Source organism: Amblyomma maculatum, chromosome 6, assembly GCF_055883805.1.
Source record: "Amblyomma maculatum isolate TAMU_Amacu chromosome 6, ASM5588380v1, whole genome shotgun sequence".
Lineage (NCBI taxonomy): Eukaryota > Metazoa > Arthropoda > Arachnida > Ixodida > Ixodidae > Amblyomma > Amblyomma maculatum.
In genome coordinates this window covers 75222538-75242369 of record NC_139349.1, presented here as the reverse complement: position 1 = coordinate 75242369, position 19832 = coordinate 75222538, and the positions used below count along the sequence as shown (strand labels likewise).

Here is a 19832-nt window from a genome sequence, read left to right as displayed (position 1 = left end):
TTGAATCAGGGGGGTGCTCAAGCTTCTCATTAACAGTAGATGCGAGAGTGCCTTAACACCACCTTTTCATTCCGCTATTTTTTAAATTTTTTTTAGTTGGTTTTTGGGGAAAGGAAGGCACAGTATGGTCTCAGTTTTTAGTGGACACCTATGCTTAATTAGGTTGAAGTCATTCAGTCCCAGCGAGGTGAAATCTGAAGTTGCAGCCTAAATAGTGCAGCTTACACTCTAAAACAACTTCCAACTTTAATTGAAAAAGAAGTGAACACAAATTGTTAACTATCCTTGTTACAGAGACAACAGGTTGTGAATTTTTTACATTCATTTAACTACGGGCATGTTAATAGGCTTATTTTCTTCGCATGTAAAGGTGTTACATCCATTTTTTTTTGGCTGTTATATAGCTGTAAGTTCTGTTGCCAGCCTTCAGACAAGTTTGTTTTGTGCATGCGGCCTTTTTTTTGTGACTATTTATTTTCTGTTACCTGTAAATTTCTTAATGCCCCACTTTATTGTTCACTTCATCTTTCATATTTTCCAGGAGGCACAAGCACGGACGCAAACTGAAACCCGTGAAGAGGGGAAGGTGTTTGAAAGCTTGCAGTCATTTTGTGAATAAAACTATAATTCACGCTATGTGTTTTGCTCAACAGCTATCCCTAGCTCCGTTGAAAGTGCATGCTTGTACATCTTGGCAATGTCCATGCAATGTCCAGAGACTGATTTGGCAATGTCCTCTAGACATCATAATGAATGTCCATGTGGACGTCCACTGTGAGGCAATAGGGACATCTCTGGAATATCCACTGGACCAATTGTGGGTATTTGTGGAGATCCTCTGAATATTAAATATTTTGAGGGGTGCATTTTATGGACATCTCCTGGATCTGATATGGTTGTCTGGGACCTATTCTTTACTAAATACAACTGTGGCAACAATTTCCTTCGGCGCAACTTAAAACCCTTTCCTTTGCATTATGTTTTCGGTAAATGAATCTTTTTCCGAAATGGTAGCCTTCCGAAGAGTGTGAAATGAGCTTTGTATATTAGACAGTAAAAAATGAAAATCAGGTCACATGAACCGAGCTGTCAATGCACCATGCCTTCTAAAACCACAACCCTTGGGCCCTAAAACCATTATTCATTTGAGTGATGGGTATGGATACAAAATTTTCCCTATGTACACCTTTGAGAGCAAAATTATAAATTGAATACATGTCCAGCCCATTTTACTACTTCTTGTTAGAGCTGCACACATAGGTACCAGTTTTTCCCAGAAAAGAAGTTCTTTACAAAATTGCTAGAAAAAGCATTACATCACTCTTGAATCATTTCTCTGTGGTGCTCAAAACACTGCCTTCCAAAGGAAGCCAGACACATTCACAATTCTCACAAAACGTTTACAAATTCCAAACCACACCACAAAGTGACCTACAACGAGAACAGAACAAGGTATGTTGCTGAGCGAGCTGGTTACACATTGTCAGTGTCCTCCTTATTCTTGTTCGTCATCTGCTAGCGTTCTTTCTCTGAGAACGCATGTGTGTGTCCTCCTCAACCTTTTCCTTCGTCTGCTAGCATTCTTTCTCTGAGAGCGATTGTGTGTGTCTTCCTTATCCTTGTCCGTCGTCTGCTAGCGTTCTTTCTCTGAGAGCGCATGTGTGTGTCCTCCTTATCCTTGTCCGTCGTCTGCTAACATACTTTCTCTGACAATTAGGAGACCAGAACAAGCAGGCACTAAGGCACAGTGCTCACCTAACATCACAGAGGAACTTAGTGCTGTCGTTCTCATCACGACGAATCAGCCACTCCCGTAAGGATGGGTGCGCTAACATGAGTGAGTCATCATTGCGCTGCATCATAAATTGAGCTGCCGTGAGCGTAGTGAGGCGCTGCTGGAAGTCGGCCCACGTCATGGGTTCGTACGTGGCACCAGCGTTGACACTGTGGTAGAGCTCATGTGGACGAAGTGGCGCCAGCGATGCCATGCACACCTGTAGGAGGCTCTGGACCTGTAATGAAAACAAACAAGTAACGCTAAATAGAATGAAGAAAGTTGGATTTCAGAAGAGCAAACACGTAGGATGTATTGTCGCTGTGTGCCTTCAGCTGGCTTCCAAGAGCGTAGTTTCAAGCAGTTCAAATCTATTATAATTTGAATTCACTATGCTAATTCATCCCCAAGAAAAATAGTAGTTCCTTCAGTGGGAAGGTAATGAGGTAAGCAATAAATTGTAACTATATATATGACAGGGCACACGTCAGTGCTGATTCTTAGAAACCCCCTTGAATTTACAGTGATGCATGCGTTTGGAAAAAAAATATGTTGTAGCACTCCTGATGGCCATGAATGCATATCTTCTCATACTTGCATGCATTTCAGGTTAATTGCTTACATAATGCTGCCAATATCAAACAGAAATTCTAGAACTTTCGCTGCCCACTGTGCATGAACAATCAAATGTTTTAATAAGCTGCACAAAGCAAGTTGAGAACACTATTATAAAACATGAATTATAAACCCAGAAGTTTTGTTGGTCGGTTTGTGGTGTTTAACGTCCCAAAGTGAATCAGGCTACGCAAAATGCTGTTTTGGAGGGCTCCAAAAATTTTGACCACCTGCTGTTCTTTTATGTACCTACATCACACTGCTTTTTGCCACCGAAATGTGGCCACCACGGTCGGGATTCGATCCCGCATCCTTGGGCAAAGCAGTCGAGTGCCCTAACAAATGCACCACCATGGTGGGGCGGAAGATTTTGTGTAACTCACTATTAACAAGGAAGTGTAATTAAATGGCCCTGTTTGATAGTAATTTGCAGATTTCTTTTATTATATCTGTATAGTGCTACAGTAGAATCTCGGTGACGCGAATCCGGTTTATATGAATTTCGGGATTATACAAATCCGTGAAATTCTCCTGCCGGAGTGCACAGTGCACAATGTGCAGAATTTCGAATGTTCCAAACTCTCTCCCGCGTCACTAATGACAATACGAAAGCGAACCGTGACCGCAGCCTCGAGCACTACGCATGGCCTGCACGACGTTAACTCCGCGATTGTCATGCGCGCTGTACGTACAGCAGGCAATTAGCAGCGGCACATGGCCCGCATTTCGCCACCGGCGCAATCTCTTGCCGCGTTTTACACACCTCTTGCAGACTGCGGTGGCGCGCAGCCCGCAAATCGCCGACTTCGCGATCGCTAGCCGCGCTATGCACCGCGAACAGTTGGTGGCGGCACATGTGGCAGTCAAGCACGACCTGCACATACCGTCAACTCTGCGATCACTGGTCGCGCTGTACGTACAAAGAGCAGTGTGCGACACGCGCGGAGATCGCCGCCGTCGCGCTCTTCTGCCGTGCTGTACGCATCGCGAGAAGTTCGCGCAGGCATGCGGCCTGCACATCGCCATCATCGCGATTGTCTCTCGCACTGTACATGCTGCGAGTGATGATCTGCAGCCATGCGGTCGTAAATAAATGCCCTCGGCCATAAACAGGTTTGTGTGAATGCCTTTTGACATGAATTTTCGGATGATAAGAATTTTTTCACGAGTCCGTGAGATTCGTATTACTGAGGTTCTTTGTTCACTTAACCAAACCCTTGACAGAGGTTTCTCCAGCAAACGCAAATGTGTACTGCAGGCAGTAGGCTCCATACCCTCTCAAACGCCCTGGTTGTGGTGAACTTCAAGTTGAAGTTGAGCAGGTACACTTCACTCAGGCTGACAGGCAGCACCTTGTAACTGCTGCTCTTGACCACTAGGTGGCCACGCTCTATGAGATCCATGGTCAGCTTGACGTACAGGAAGCAGCCCTTGCTCAGATTGGCCAAGTGGTTGGCAAACCTGGATATAAGTCAAACATGTTGTCATTAATAATGGGTGGGAGCTGGGACAAACTAACAACCACAATGGACAAGCTGTTAGTTATGAGAATAGTATAGTGACAGGGTGATCCATATTTTCTCTTCGTGAAAGAGAAAGTGGTCTGGTTTGTGGGGTTAACCTCCCAAAGCGACTCAGGCTATGAGAGATGCCGTAGTGGAGGACTCCGGAAATTTCGACCACCTGGGGTTCTTTAATGTGCACTGACATCGCACAGCACACGGGCGCCTTGCTTTTCGCCTCCATCGAAAAGCGGCCGCCGAGGACAGGATTCGATCCCGCGTCCTTGGGAACAGTATTTGAGCACCGTAACCACTGCGCCACCCTGGTGGGGTAAAAGTCAGAGAAAGTAACTAGACAATTGCATAAGCCCATGACAATACTATGCAAACAATGCAAGAAAAAATGAGGCTGTCTCTTTGCCCTTTCATAGTCTCAGAACAGCCAGTCACTTGTGCAATGAGTAGTCTTACAAATGAACAGCAACATAGAGTATGCTTTTTTGATATAGAGTCTATTATCCATATTGAAATGCTGAATCACGTGAGAAAAGGAAGCAGCATAGGCTCCCCTTAAAGAGGGACATACATCAGACACAGTTAAACCAACACTGCCTGTTTTTGTTTTCTTCACATAGAAATACTTTGTGTTTATTTCCTCAGCTTACATCCAACAATTTTCTTCATTTACCAATTTGGTTTGCTATGCATCTGCTGCTTTTGATTTATGATTTGCAGCATTGTAAAAATTTAAACAAAATCACAGGAACATGCAAGAGAATTGAAATAATGGCTCACATTCTAATCGTCCACAATTTCCTTAAATTTGAGCAGAAATACTACATGTGTGGTGCTTCGTTTTATTCAGTACAGGTAAATCATAACTTACCATTTAGAAACCTAACCAGAATGCCACATATTTAATCTGTTATCTCCAAGGCTGCTTGCATACAAATAACCCAACCTCAAAAGTGGTGATTTGGAGTTAGTAGAGATTTGTTGTAGTGAACTACATGTATATTGAATGATGTACAACACCCTGTACATTACCAACATAATTTTTGGTATCTACTGTGTATACATGCTGAAATATACTCCAAACTGTAGGAATCATTAGCGAAAGGGCATTATAAATATTGCATATTTGAATATAAACTTTTCAGTATCCTCAGACTTGTGGCTGCAATAAAACAAAAATAAAAATCTCGATTTGCAAGAGAGGACAGAATTATACCTTGCGTGCGTTGAGCCATCTTGCTTCCCATTGTTGACTGTGATGTTGGCACGTGCAGAGGGGCTGGACTCAATGCGGAACAGAACATAGCCCACAATGTCTCGCAGTAAGTTCTCATTTGATGACATGCGATCGAGGGAGATCTGGTGGAACGGCAGCTGCCTGGCGACTTCTTGAAATGCTGTTCGCACTGTAACAACCAGCTGGAGAAGAGAGAAAAAGAAAATAGCACTCGCGTATTAGTACTTAAATCTTGAAGCAAAAAAAAAAAAAAAAAAAAGGTTAAGAAAAAACTTGGAGCATGAGAGAGCCTACGATTATGTATGGAGGTGCCCACTGTCTACACGTCCCTTATGTAGTGTATGGATATATGAATAAACATTGAACTATTACTGCTAGTCAGACCTCAAGCAACCACAGCCACTAGAAGCTAGGGCTAGACAAGTCTGCTGCGACTCGAATGCATGTTCCCTCGCTTCTTTCAGCACTCAGCAAGTAAACTATGAAAAATCGTCATTGCTGCACAGTTTTCATCTCAGAAGTAGGCAACCGTTGTCCAGCCTTTCTCCGAATAAGCTGTGGAGCAAGCTGCTGCTTGGTAGTTTTTTGGCACATTCCATAACTAAAGCTTCTAAATGATTCAAAGGTTTTATTTGACTCCTTGAAATGTGTAATTAACAAGTTTTTGCTGTCCGTTTATTTTCTGAAAAATATGAATTCCAACTTTTTTTGGGCTCATGAGTGACACTGCCGTTGTATTTATATCCTGAGGAACAACATTTTTTCTTTAGCAGTCTTGCTCTAACTATTTGCATCTACATTAGCACCAAAACAAATGTGACCCAAAATCTTGCAATACAGGGCACTTCAATAACATGCATTTTTATCACAGGTACATCAAACCACAAAGTAAGCTAAGTTTGATAACTTTCAGCACACTGCACCTTCAGCCAGGGTGGGAACTTCAGTATATGCCTGGCCAAAAAGGAAGTGATGGTGTCCCCATAGTCAGGTCTATGCAGTTCAGCCTCGTTGAGTGCATCTATGACAACAATGCAGCTGGTGTTTGGGATGCGACCTGTCTGCCTCAAGGAACCCAGTGGCTCCAGAATGCCTTTCACCAGTGCTTCGTGGGGGTTGGAATGGCACGAAGATAGGCTGAGCACATCTTGAAGGCTGCGTGATGTCCACAGAAAAAAAAAAAAGTTGTCATATTGATGCAGAAGGCAGACTTTTTATGCTTTGCACACAGTCAAAAATAAAGATGAAGTAAATTGTAATAATACCTGGCATTAGCCAAACATTTATTGAGTGCAATGTCCATTACACATTCACAGTTTGTGTGACGTCCTTTATTCAGGATTACAATGGAAGGATTATGAACATTCTTCAAATGACAACAGTTCGGAACTTCCAGAACTGCCTTTTGGGACTACTGAACGCAACGATGTTAATGCGAAACGCGATAACCCTCGAGCAGACCCCGGCACAAACATGATGCCACTGCGCGCACGTGTGCAACCGCAAGAGTGGTCTGTGCATGTAGAGAGGCACGCAGCCAGATATCGCACTCCCGGTCCTGCCACGTAATTACGCTTTGTCCACAGCCACGCTGAACCAGTTTTTATTCCATAGTACTTAATTATTCCATTCTGAGATACCGGCTGGTCATGCGGTAGAAGGCAGCAGGGGTTGGATGACGGGCATGAAAAAAATCCTTGAGCTTCAAGCGCGTTTTTGTCTTGGAGAATGGCATGATGCGTCGAAATTCATTAATGCGCTTTTCTCAAGTTTGATTCCACTTGTGCTGTCACATCGCGCATCGGAATGGCGCATGAAAAATCATCCCTCTTGAAATATTTGTGTTTGAAAACAGGGAGTCTCCCCACTGACAGCTGCACGCATTGGCTCAGGTTTCTTTAGCTAACAAGCGAAAGGAGCGAGAAGCAGATGAGAAAGTGGCCACTCTGCTCTCAGCCACCAGCTCAGCATATATTTGCTAAACGTGCGTATCGCGACCGCGCCTCGCGCGCAAGCCCCAGCGGCGGCTCACCCCTGGTCCCTGAGCAGCAGGTCGCGGTAGGCCACCAGCTGGGGAGCCTGGCAGAGCTGGGCGGCCATGCTGTGCACAAACTCCGGCACCAGGCAGGTGAGGTTGTTGTCCGCCTGGCAGAAATGGTAGGCCACCAGGTGACCCCCCAGGCAGCGTGCCCCGTCCTGCTTGGCGCTCACCCGCGGCTGGTACACCGACGATGCCGAGCCACTGCCCACGCCACTGCCGCCGGATCCGAGCGTCGAGCGGCGCTCCGGCTCGCAGAGGCGCACACCTGCGTTCGCCATGCGCTGTCAGATGGTGCACCACGTTACAGCGTAGTGAAGCGGCGCGATCAGCGAGCGTCCAAGTGCGCGGAGGTAGCCCATTCACTTCTATGGCAATGTGTTTCATGGAATTGTTTCGCGCGCACACACGCAGTAGCCACGTGGCAGCCTGATCGAATATGGCTTGATGTTTAGGCCTAGCGAAGTAGCGTTCGATTTCACGTTCGCCTTGGGCGCTGCCTTGGTCAAGGGCCCGCTCACTGAGGAATGCGGGTGGCATAGCCAATGCACACTGGCGGCGTAAATGCAAACTGTTTGCAGCAAAAGCTTATTGCTGGTTCACATTAAAGCGACTGAGCGAAAAAAAAAAATGCCGATGATTACGGTGTTTCTTAATGCGAAATTTGAACGCAGTAGCTGTTTCCCTTTTTCGATAGATTGAGGAAATATTTCGAGCAAGACACGTATGTACAATTACAAAACTTATTTTAATTTTTCACACGTATTCCTTCAAGAAACACTCCACTAACAGTTCTTGGCTGTCATGAAAGAAGCTTTGTGGTCGGAGAAATAAAGGCAATTAAATTATCGTGAGGTTGCGTGAGACAGCGCGTGGACCCATAGGAACGTTGCGCGACGAACAGAAAGCAGCGATTGAATGATGCCGCCGCTAGCGAATGAAGAGAACGTGACTCTGCGTTTCGGCTTGGGACGCACGCACCGTTTTCGGCAACCGGAGAGCACCCTCGCCGCCACGCAGGAAGAGGGGGGAGGGGGTATAAGCAGCGGCGAACAGGGGAGCGCGCGCAGCAATCAGATAACACGCGCGGTCGGCGCCACGCAGGAAAAGAGGGGGGGGGGGGCTAAAAGGGGGAGGAGGACGCCGACGCGAAACCCAGGAACTGAATCAAAAGTGATGGGGAAAACGGTAAGCTCATTCACTGAAAACAGCGATAACGAATCACCGCTAAACGAAGCCCCTGAGTTACAATGGAAGCATTTTTTCACCGATGTGAAGGAACGGGGCAGCATAAATGAGCGTCAAAAAGCGCTCCGCGCGGCATTCCCGTACTCTCATGGCTGTCGTACGTACCGGCCGTTCCATATGTGACTTCTTCCTTCTTGCGGCCAAAGGTGCTGTAGTCGACCAATTGCAAAATGGCAGCAGTCTTGCCTGACCCAGGACACCCAACGATGACTACACCCCTGCTGTTGTCCTTCTGCAACTCCTGAGTAGCGTGAGAAACAAAAGGCACGACGCATCAGGGCCTTCCTTAAATATTGCTTCAGAACCTGGGCTCTAAATTAAATTTATTGTGCTTTTACTTGACGGTACTCCCGAGAGCAATTGTAGCCATAGGTGATATGATCTGGCTTGTGCAATATATGTCCGGTATGAAGCCTACCACGACTTTCGGAAACGCGTGTAGTACGCGATGCTGAGGCACTCTACGCCCTTCGGTGAGTTGAGTGGCTGTGACTGTTAGAATAAAGTGCAGTTGCAATTTGATAACTTATGAGTTCCGGATATAAACTATGGAGTAAGCATAACTTGGACTCAAGTTATACGTAGTAGTTGCTAACAGCGCACCTGGTCGATTTCGTCGAAAAGCCACTGCCTTCCGACGAACGGCGGATCCTGCTCCGCTTGCGGAACTTCGAAGAATAGTGGCTTTAGTGCTGGCTGAAGTGAGATCTTGTAATGTAGCTGTGCCCCTGGAATGGTGATTCACAAAAAAAAAAAAAAATGCATTCATTTGCGAAACGTCGTTAATATTTCCCTCAGCAAATACAGTTAACGTAAACACGTTCAATGCACATCATCAGTTCGCCGCAGTCCTTACCTCTCGCGTGACCGAAGGTTTGGGGTTTACTTGAGCAATTAAGTAATGTGCCCCTCCTGTTGTTGGGCACACTATTATTCCCTGCAACAGAAAGAAAAGAACACAATGGATAAGGCGCACTGCGCCAGTCTGCTGCTAACTGCTCGATCGCGCAAGCGACAACTTACTCTGCTGGAACGGCGCTTTGCGTGAGGGCGAGGGTGATGAACTGGTGCTCATCAGTGATGCCACACTGTCCGAGCTCTCTTCTCGACTCGAGCCGCGCAGTATGCTCATGGCTTCCGCTTCCGATGAGCCTGGCGGGAGGAATGGGTGAACTAGATTACATTAACTACTCCCTTAAAAGAGCGTTATATGCACCGACAGCCACTTTCCGGATCAAATGTGACGTTTTCTTCTCAGGAGACACGCAGATTTGTCGCGAACAAGCGGTGTTTATATAGCATTGTTTAGTATGCCTCAATGGAACCTGTTGTTTGGTCATATCAAGAGTTTAATCATGCCCGAGCGCGACTGCATGATGTATCCACAGTTCCGAGTGAGTTGCTCCATAAAAATATTAAGTTCTGAGTTACACAAGACCTTAAACCTCTCACAAGACATAGATTGTCATTTTCAGGTACTTTTCTCCCTGTCAATAACTGCGGATATTCTTGCATAAGCCCACTGTCGCTCCTTTAAAAAAAAAAAAAAAAAAGGTCTACAGTTATTACGTCAGATGTTACGCTGTAGACTTCTGATGCAAGCTGCCAAATTTTTCGGTAATTTCTTTCCTCATCCTTCTTGTCCACAAGATCTCATCCCGGCCTTTAATGCAAACACTATAGAGTTAATATTGAAAACTGCTTGAAATAGCTTGCAATAACTTGCAATAGAAGCTATGAATTTGCGTCAAAATGCCGAAAGCGGTCGAGTGTTCCACATATACGATCCGGCGTCATCCCTCACCCGTCAGCGTGGAGATGGGGCTGGTGTTGGTGGAGCCAGCCATGTTGATGTCGCTGTTGGCGAGCGATGAGACGCTAGCGTACGAGCCCTGGCTGTGATTGCTGCCCCCTCCCGGAGGCACGTACGCCGTCGAGGCCGGTGGTCCTTCGCCTAGCAGAAGGCCCAGCCTCGTGTACAGGTGCTCGGATGCGTGTAGCTGCGAGCCACCCAGCGGAGGCGGCATCACAACCGGGGGTGGCGGTTGCGGCTGGTGGTGCTGGTAGGGCTGGTGATATATCGGCTGCGAGAACTCGTCATCTGCGAGCGCGCAGAGCCCAAGCCTTAAATAAATGCTCCTCACCTACTGGAACGCCGCGGCAGCATGTGTTGAATGACAGGGAACGGTGTGCAGAGGTGTTATAAAACACGAACTACCGATAGAACACCGTCTTAACAACTCAGGACGAGCACCAATGATTTAAGTCAGAGAGACTACATTGTTTAAAAAGTAGCTCAATGTACGGAGTAATTAAGTTCTCAGAAACTATAACGTACGTAAGATCCCAAAAAGCCTGAAATTACGCTTTAAGTTCGATCCCGGAGTTCCTTTTGAAATTATTTGCTTGAAAGCATAGCAGGAATCTCGGTGTAATGGCGTTCGGGATAATTTGGTATGGAAATCAACAATGACACTACTGCGTTTAGTTATTTGTTGCTATTCGCAGGTTTTGATAAATAAACGCAAACTCATGAAAGGTCTCAGCACCCCATATAGCTGCCAAGCCACCGCGGCTAGTAAAACAACAAAGTGCACTTTGTGATGCGGTAGAAGTGAAGTAGGTATATAGGCATATGGCTGCTGGCAAGTCTCGCTCCGTTGGGCGCCTTACCCAAACAAGCGGTACAGTCGCACGAGTAATATGACTGTGCTATTACTTATCGTGGTCCACGGTTGCAATACACTTATTTGCCTGTCATTTCTTAAGAACGACAGAAGAGACAGCAGCGTTCCTGATAGGATTCTACCATTGTACGTAAAAATGTGAGGAAGAAAAAAAAAAGTGCAAATGACGCAATATTGCACTCAGGCTAACCAAACAATGCAGACATGTGCGGCGGAACCGGTGCTCGTAACACACATACATGCAGTACTTGCAAAATTCGACGCAGCACTCTGCGGTGGTGGAAAACAGAACGCAAAGCCAAAAGCTGCACGAGACAAAACGGTGCTGTGAGAATTCTACATCATGCATACAAGTGCAGTGCGCATTCGCAAGAACGCATCGCGAAGGCTGCGAAGTTGTCACGTCCCTCTTCAGCAAACAAGCGGTAGTCAGTCATCCCTATTACTCTAGCAACAATAATGGTGCGTCAAATGCAAGCCTCTACGAGTAACTTGACTGTGCTATTACTTCTATGGACACAACATCGAGAATTGTCTACAATTACTTATTGCCAAAAGCTGGCAGCGGCGGTTTACACTGGTTAATTTTAAGAATACATCTGCGCGCGAGTATGATCGAGGTACGCGATAAACAATTCCCGCTGCAGAAAGGTGTTAATACCAGCGTGTACCACTAACGGTAATTTCTGGTGGGTTAAGCACCCCATGAAAAGTCACATCACAGCACCCGTAGGCGATACGTTACTCTGGTGGGTGAGTATCACTGCGACCCCACTGCATGCGGCTAGTGGATGTCCTCTCGAAGTGTAGGGGGGATTACACTGACATTATGAGGAGTAATACTACTACGCAGGCAGCCAAAGTACTACGACACGTGCAGAACTGGCGCTTTGTGCATGTTTGGACGAGCGTCGGACTCGCCCGAAGAGTCTTCGAGGAGCCCTCAGTGCAGCGCATGCTGGATCATTCTCTCGTGATTGGCCACGGGTCGAGCACACACTGGCGTCACTGCAACGCATGCCTCTCACTGTGCTTGCCAAAAGAGCTTGACTCATATTTACCTATGGTCCAGAGAGATTTTATTTTTCTGACCATATTCATTGGCCAGTGCTGGACCTTGGCCAAGTCTGCCGGGGTGAAAGACAGCAGACACTCAGGACAGCGTTCATACTGACGATTTGTGAGATGAACTGTGACGAGCAAATTTAAGGCACAAATGCTGGCAACAGGGTGTTACAATACCAGTCACGCGGTACCCCCGAACTATGACCAAGTTCCTAAGGCCCGCATACTGCGATTAAACGAGTTAAAATTACACGCCTGGGAAACGAATTACTTTGTCGATTCAGAAATGCGTTATAAAAAAAAAAAAAAAAGCCAACTTCTATGCCTAATAAGAATACCGTCAGTTCTCCCCCCACCTCAGCAACAAAAATCCCACCCACTAAGTAATGGAGTCGACAGCACATCTGCCGTTAGCAAAATTTGTGGAACACAGTGTGTCCTCGCCGTAAGCTTGAAAACTGTAGGACCACAGATATCCCGAAAGAAAGCAAAATGGAGCAGGCTTAAAATAAAGCGTACGCTATTTTTTGTTTTTTTTTTTTTTTCCACACAATTACAGCGTAGAACAAAATGTGGGCCATCCCGTCTGGGAACTAAAACTGTGCCACTTGCGAATGAGATCGTCACTAACGTCCTGACCTCCCTTACAGACGCTGCTATCAAACAAGCATTGTGCCAGCGATCAAGACATTTCATAACGCGGCGCACCTTAAGCAAGCCTCCCACGAGTCAGACAACTACTTACCTGACAAGGCGTTGTGGTTGTCTACGCTAACAGTTGAAGGCCTTGTCATCTTCCGGTCTTTCCAGGAAATGTGGCTAATCTTCGGACTGGCCATACCTGACGCCGGAGGACCTGAAGAGTTGCAAACAGTGCCCGTTGCTGTCAAGTGCTCTAACAGATGACCTCGCCGATAAGAGGCCAAAAAAGCGAGCGTGATACTACATGTTGCACGGAATTATTTCGAAACAAGTGCTTTGCACAGCAATTCCTGGATAAATAACGGCGTTCTTAAATAATACCATGTAAGTCGCAGACAATGCCACACACCACCATACTGCTGCTGAAAATTTTAATGAAGCATGATTTTAGCGGCTAGTGGCAAATACTAGCTGTCCTATGGAGCTGCTCTCATCTGGAAACGTAACTTATTACCGTTATGGTTTGGTCTGCTCTTGTTTTGTAACGGAGCACAGCACATTTCTAAAAATCAATCGATCTTTTAACAAGTGATAAAGAAAACACACAGGGTGATCCTGCCGCCGCGCATTCCGCTCCAATTTCCTGCCTCCTCCGAAGCCGCGCATGCGTTTATTGCTACCTTACCTCTCGTGTGAGGGTTGCGAGTCTGCATGAACGCCGTGAAGTGTCCATTGGTCTTCATGCGAGGCCTGGACTGGATGCTTGGAGCCTTGGCGGCTGCAAGAGGTGATGAAATTCATGGCACGTAACTCCGTGTGCTGTGGCTCAAGCCATAACACGTTAGGTCCCCACAAAAACTGCCCCTTTGTACACTATTGAACAACACTTCGAACCAGTGTGAAGCAGCGTTGCGTCATGAACTACTGTGATCGTGATTTGCGAAACGTTAAAACTTTCACGGTATGGGTAACCTAATTGTCCCTCAGACGGCAAACATGATAACGAAATGACATTTCCCAACATATGGCATATGCTGAGTTCGTTTTTTGCAATCAGATTTTTCTCTTTGAGTCCAACAAAATTTAGGAATTTTTATTGCCAGTTGTCCGGGCTTAAACATAAAGAGGAGAGCGTGAGGCGAATAGTACGCATCTTGCACGTACTTTAATTATGACGCATGCACATTAAGAAACTTTGCACTAGACCATTTTTGTACTTCTGCTTTACGACTACACGATCACAAATATTCGAGTGTAGGGGGTCTGAATAATTGCATCCGGTTCCTATGTAAAAGAGCCGCACAATATAAAAAACAAAAACCGTGATCTAGTAAACTGTGATCAGGTGATGCGATTTTTCATAGCCATAACCGAGATCTACAATGTTTCGCAATACCGCACAACCTTCTTTGACCGTTTTCTCCCGTTGTTTGCAGAATTTTAAAACAACAATAAAAAGGAAACAAGAACACTTGTTTTCTGCCGTTCCGTCCTGCAAGAAGGGCGGCAGAGGACGGACTGACTGACCTTCGGCGGCGCAGATGGGACATCCGGGCCCGTCGGCGTTGAGCATGCAATAGTAGCAGCGCTCGTGTCCGCAGTCCTCGGTGATACGACGCCGCTTGCCCTTGTCGAAGGGAACATGGCACGTCGGGCAGCGGGCGGCCGTCGGAGACACCACCAGCTCGTCCATCATCTTGCGCACCGTGCGAGGATCTGCGCATGCGCGAAAACAGAGGACGGAGGAATAAGGCACATGTAAGCAAATACGTCTCGCGTGACGTCCCACTGGACTCATAAAAAGGAACCGCCCAACGCCTAACGTCTCGCGGACTGAGAACCACTGGCGCCGTTTGTATGCTTGCTATACCGTATACGCGGTTGAATCAACGAGCCTGCATATAGGATTAAACTCTAGTGCAACGCATAGTCGCACATATATGATAACAATGCTAGTCCCTTTCTCAGAAAACGACTCCTGCGTATTAGAAGAGTACAGACCATCGGTAGACAGTACAGAACACCGCACCGGATAATATTGAAGACAGCCCCGAAGTACACCACCTCACTTCGTCGGACATCTTTCGCGCGGAAGGTATGGAGGTTACAAGCTTTTCTGCATCCTCCGGCCCGTTCAAAGCAGCTAAAGGGTGCGTTCACTTTCCCGGCCTCTCATTGCTGACTGCGCCACTTTTATCACACTGCACCCAGGACAGAGGAGCAGGAGACTTGTGCAACATGACGTCACAAGCCAGCATCGCCAATAAGGTCGCCGTTCGAGGACCCTGGGAAGTTCAACGAGAACGAGCGACCGGAAAAGACGGCAGAACCACGGACTACATGTCTGACGTAACTTGCGCAGGTGTGGTGGCACGTCGCAGGGTTGTGGGAGACCTACGCGCGAAAAGCTCCCACGAAGCGCACTCTTTCACGCGTGCAGTCTTTTCGGGAGTACGTAAAGTAGCAATCCTCGAAGGTATTCCTGACGATAAATTCCTGCGCGCTTTCAGCATCGCTGTCTCGTTTCCAAGGATGCTCTCTGTTGTTCCTTCGACCGTAGCTGCGTTGAGGTACCTGTTTGCTTCTTCTGATGGGAAAATAGCGAAGAGCAGGCAATCGTGAGTTCATAGCTTGAAGGTGGCCCTGCTGCTTTCGTTACGAATGAATGGTCACCGCAAGAAGCAGATCTGCAACACCTCAAGGGTTACTAAATTAGAAGTCCCCCGTCGTTTAATTCGTTTTCCTTCTCTACATGACGAAAACTCGCACTACAAAAAGACAAACTTCAGTGATATCGATGAAGAGCCAGTGAGAGAAAAACAAATTTGCAACATCCTGATAATACAAATCAAACAACGCTATCAGGACACAAATAAAAAAAAACAATAAATTTTATCGTGGAGGTAGGGAACGGAGATATTAAATGCAAACTTTTTTTTTCTTTTTTTTTTTTTTTTTTTTTTCGTCTCAGATCTTCACTACTCATCTGCCGTATCTGCACCCAAACGTGCTGGCTGGCCTGCTGCCAAGGTTCCCGGAAGGAGTGACTTCGCCGAATGGAATACCTTTGCTTCCCCCCTCCCCCTCCCCCCTCTTTATTTGTTTTTCTTTCGAAACTTCCTTTGAATATTCTCATCTTTTTAATTGCTTCGAGGCAGTTAGGCTTCATAGAAAAGGTAGGGGACACCAGAATTTTTGTCTTCTTTGAATTGTGGAAAGAAACGCATATGGTATTCAGCTATGTTGCTGTGCTGGTCAGTGACAATGTCAATTTGGCCCATATAGCAGGACTACAAAACCGCAGCGAACTTAAGAACAGAAATAAATATTCGCGCCTTCTTGTTCTATCATTCGTAAATTTTAACACCTTTTATGCTTTGTGCTCACCAGTGTAAACATTCGGACTGCTAAATTCAACGGGGCACATCCTCTATCATTCGACTCCGGAGGCATCCAGAGAAAATTGCCTGACAACCTGCCCTCAACACAGATACCCCACAAGAGATGATCCGGGTCCATGTTCGCGCAAGGTTATTTCACAAAGCTCTAAGTTACCTCCACCAGGTGCGGTCAACGTAGAGCTACCAATCGAGCTGAAAGAGAGAGAGAGAATAAGCGCTCGCTGCGTTTTCTTCAGACAGGAAGTGGGTCGTGCCCCTCCACCGGCTATTGTATAGTTTCTCCGGAGAACAGCAAGGCGATTCGCAGCTAGCCCCAATCCGGCTCTTCACGTGCAAAAGCACGCTGCAGGCAGCAACCAATTCAATCTAGACGGCGCGGGTCAAGCCCCCCGGTGCCGGAGATAGCGCAGCTGCACTTGATCGGGAAGAAAAAAATAATGCTAAAAGAACAGGTAGGCCGAGGAAAGGGTACTATGCGTCTTCCCATAAGAAACGCGCGTGAGCCTCGAAAATTCCCGCTCAAATCTTCCCAGGAGCAAAGTACGCGGGCAAAAACAAAGGGACAAAGGAAAATGGCCGGTAGGCGACTGGCTTCTTCTGAGCATGTCGCGTGGAGACGGGATCGGCGGAATCCTTTTACGAGCAAGCGAAGCAAAGCGGACGAGGAAAAAAAGGCAGATCGAGCTGGATCGACACGCACCACGGCGGAGGTCCAATCCGAGGAGGCGTTGCGCACCTCCCTTTTTCATTTTTCTTTGCATTCTTTTCCATATTTCTTTGCTATATCAAAGCGTCGAGATAACAGCAGCGGAAGTTCCGAGCGACGGTGGCTGGTGGCGCATATGAGAGGAACCCGCGCGTACGGTATATGCCATGGCCGCTCCCAAAAGTAACCCGACCTCTCCAACTTCGTTTCGCGCAGACAAAGGCAGTCAAGCAGACCTAGCTATCTCACTTTTCTAGGTGTGTTGCGTGTGTGTGTGTGTGTGTGCTGTCTGTGTGCGTGTGATCCGCCACTGCTGTGGGCGCCGAGAAGACGCCTCACTCCAATCGGGCTCCGTGACGTTTACATTTATTACTCTTTCTCAGAATATACGAGGAACCGCTGGGGGGATCGCATTGATGCTAGAACGTTTGTACGTTCTTCCGCTCGGTGGCAGCGTCTGCTGCGTTATTTGTCTACGCACGGTTTGTTCCCGACTCCAGAAAAGATTGAGGACTTGGCAGGCAGTGCGAGAACGTACGCGGAGTTCAAATGCGTAACCACACGTCTTTTCTATAGGGAATGTATACGTGAAGGGGAGGGAAAAAAAACGCTGTATACGTTTAAGTGAACGAGAATTGCGCAAGCTTCCATCTACGTTCAAACGGCAACGTTGATGCAATCGAGTTTCGTGTATAGGACGCCAAAATCAGCATAGAGTAAACTGAAATGTTAGGTAAGGGGAGAACAACGAAAAAAGAAAATATAAAAAAAATGAAAGTAACTCGAGCTTACGGGGGTTCACAGAGAGCAAATTGCCAGAACGACGGAGGCTCCTGGAAACAAGGAGCTAGCTCGGTCGAAACGCTAAAAGGAAACACCCGGGTGCACCTGAAGAAGTCATCACGGGGACATTAGTGTACTCTCACTTGAAGCCAGACCACACTGAGTCCCGCCGCCATGCCTATGTCTGTGCGTATATCCGGGCTGATTGTATACCCATTGTCACTTGCGAATTTGTGACTGCGATACCCGCTGCATGGCGCGCCAGCTGATTCGACAAAGGAAGCAAGGTTATTGCGAAAACTTTGTACCGCAAGGAAACGGCGTGGCGGTGTGTTGCATTGCAGCTCAGAGAGCAAGCTTTGCAGGAGAGCTGAAAAAGTCGCTGACATCCAGCTGTTGTCTCCCACGCAAGGGATCGTATCGACTTTGTGCTAACTCTGCTGTGAGCTTTACCGTTTGCATTGTAGGGTGCGCTCGCGTACGTGTGTGTATGTGAACTGGTGAGTGGATGGGTGTGTTATGAGCCCATATAGGTATGAAGGAAAGCTGTCCTCGTTCCACAACAGCTGGGGCTGGCTTTTAGTTCAGGAGATATGTGCCAATAACCAATTATTTCAAGGACACTTCCATATATCCGCGTCACGCGTATACCAATAGCAACCGGAAAAGCCTTTTCACTAAAATCTAACACTCTGAGCCTTGCGCATTCAATGGCAGATTACAAATGAAAAGAAAAGACAGACGAAACAAAAGCACACCGTAATTAACAGCCACGTTGCAGAAGAGGGAAAAGTCAGTCGAAGTACGAATTGCTTTTTCAAGAGCGCGATAAACGCAGCGTCACTCGAGAAGACAGGGCCATAGATATCTGGTCGCATCGCTTCCGGGAGCTCCGGAACGAATGCCGTCGTCTCCCGCATCTAGCGCCGAGCCCCTCCGCTAGAGGGGGTCAGGAGAGGTCGTTGGGTCCTCGGCCAGTTCGACACCATCTCAGTGGCAAATCCCGCCGCACCATGCATAACGGTCCCACCGGTATCAGCGGGACCCCACAGATCAGCGCTCCTCCTGTCCACTGCTTAACTGCCAAGATCTCCACTCCCCGTCTCATGCACTTTCCTGACAGCACTCTCCATCTTTTACTATTTTTTTTTCTCTCTGGCATCCGTGTAGCATCCAGGCTCAGCGCATAGGTGAAGCAGCACCTTGGAAGGTATACGGCAACAACAAGGCTTCAAGACGAGCAAGGCTTTGAGCACCGCGCGGGTGCAAAGTTCGCGGCACTGAGACCTCGACTCGCTATCACGAGTCGCTCGAGCATCGGGGGCACCACGACAAAACCAGCGCCTCGCTTCGGCACGCGGAATAGGCGCAGAAGAATCGCGCTGTCCGAAAGGGGCCCCTCGCTTGTACTGCGTAGCGCGCCGCGTGATCCCGTTTGCGATCGTTCGTTTCGAACGCGAGGCTGACGGTGACTGGGAGGACGTCGCAAGAAACTGCGGTGGCTACAAAAGACAAATTCGTCGCAGGTTTCTCTTCGAAGTTTACACTGGTGTGCGCACGTTACAGGGCATAAAATCTCAAGGTGAACCCTCTTAATTTATATAAATTTGAAGTGTTGCATCAGTAAAGGCTGAACCACATGGCAGCGTTTCTTCGGCGCCGCGTCGGCGTCGCGGATATCGGCGTCGCCGGAGGTGCAATTCTGGCCCTTGAAGCGAGACGACGCTGAAAGACGCAGGTATCTGGAGGGGCCAGATCTCAGCGTCGACGCCGAAAATTATTCGCAGGTGGGGACCAACGACAAGCCACGCATGGGCAGCTGCGGCACCAACCGCCACAGGCTCAACTCGTTTCCGCGGAAGCAACAGCTCCTCTTTTTGTCCGCGTGCATGCCTGCGCCTTTTGATGGCCTTGCCTCCCCCACCCTCCCCAGTAAGTTCCCGCCGTCGCTGAATAGGACGATTTTAGCTACGGACGGGGGATTCTCCCACGCCTTGCCTTGCAGACGCCAGTTCGTACGCCGTCATGTGTTTGGTCGCCCTTTCCGGCGCGCGCCGAGCGACGACGCTCATAGACGAGACGCTGACGAGACGCCGAAGAAGCGCTGCCATGTGGTCGG

The 19832-nt window shown here is 47.6% G+C and overlaps 1 protein-coding gene across 4 annotated transcripts in view; it reads right to left on the bottom strand.

Annotated features, from left to right (window-relative positions):
- Positions 1-19832, bottom strand: part of rols (zinc-RING finger and ankyrin repeat domain-containing protein rolling pebbles) — a 306966-nt gene that overhangs the window by 16095 nt on the left and 271039 nt on the right. For 3 of the 4 annotated variants that reach the window (XM_084606950.1, XM_084606951.1, XM_084606953.1), the window contains 14 exons: positions 14351-14539; positions 13509-13601; positions 12927-13037; positions 12178-12243; positions 10234-10530; positions 9453-9581; positions 9286-9366; positions 9033-9157; positions 8535-8670; positions 7176-7449; positions 6067-6298; positions 5123-5325; positions 3664-3850; positions 1756-2012 (listed from right to left, as the gene is read on the bottom strand). In XM_084606950.1, coding sequence (XP_084463076.1) covers positions 1756-2012; positions 3664-3850; positions 5123-5325; positions 6067-6298; positions 7176-7449; positions 8535-8670; positions 9033-9157; positions 9286-9366; positions 9453-9581; positions 10234-10530; positions 12178-12243; positions 12927-13037; positions 13509-13601; positions 14351-14539 — 2380 coding nt within the window. The remainder of the gene's footprint in view (positions 1-1755; positions 2013-3663; positions 3851-5122; positions 5326-6066; positions 6299-7175; positions 7450-8534; positions 8671-9032; positions 9158-9285; positions 9367-9452; positions 9582-10233; positions 10531-12177; positions 12244-12926; positions 13038-13508; positions 13602-14350; positions 14540-19832) is intronic. The other variant, XM_084606952.1, reaches the window with a different exon arrangement.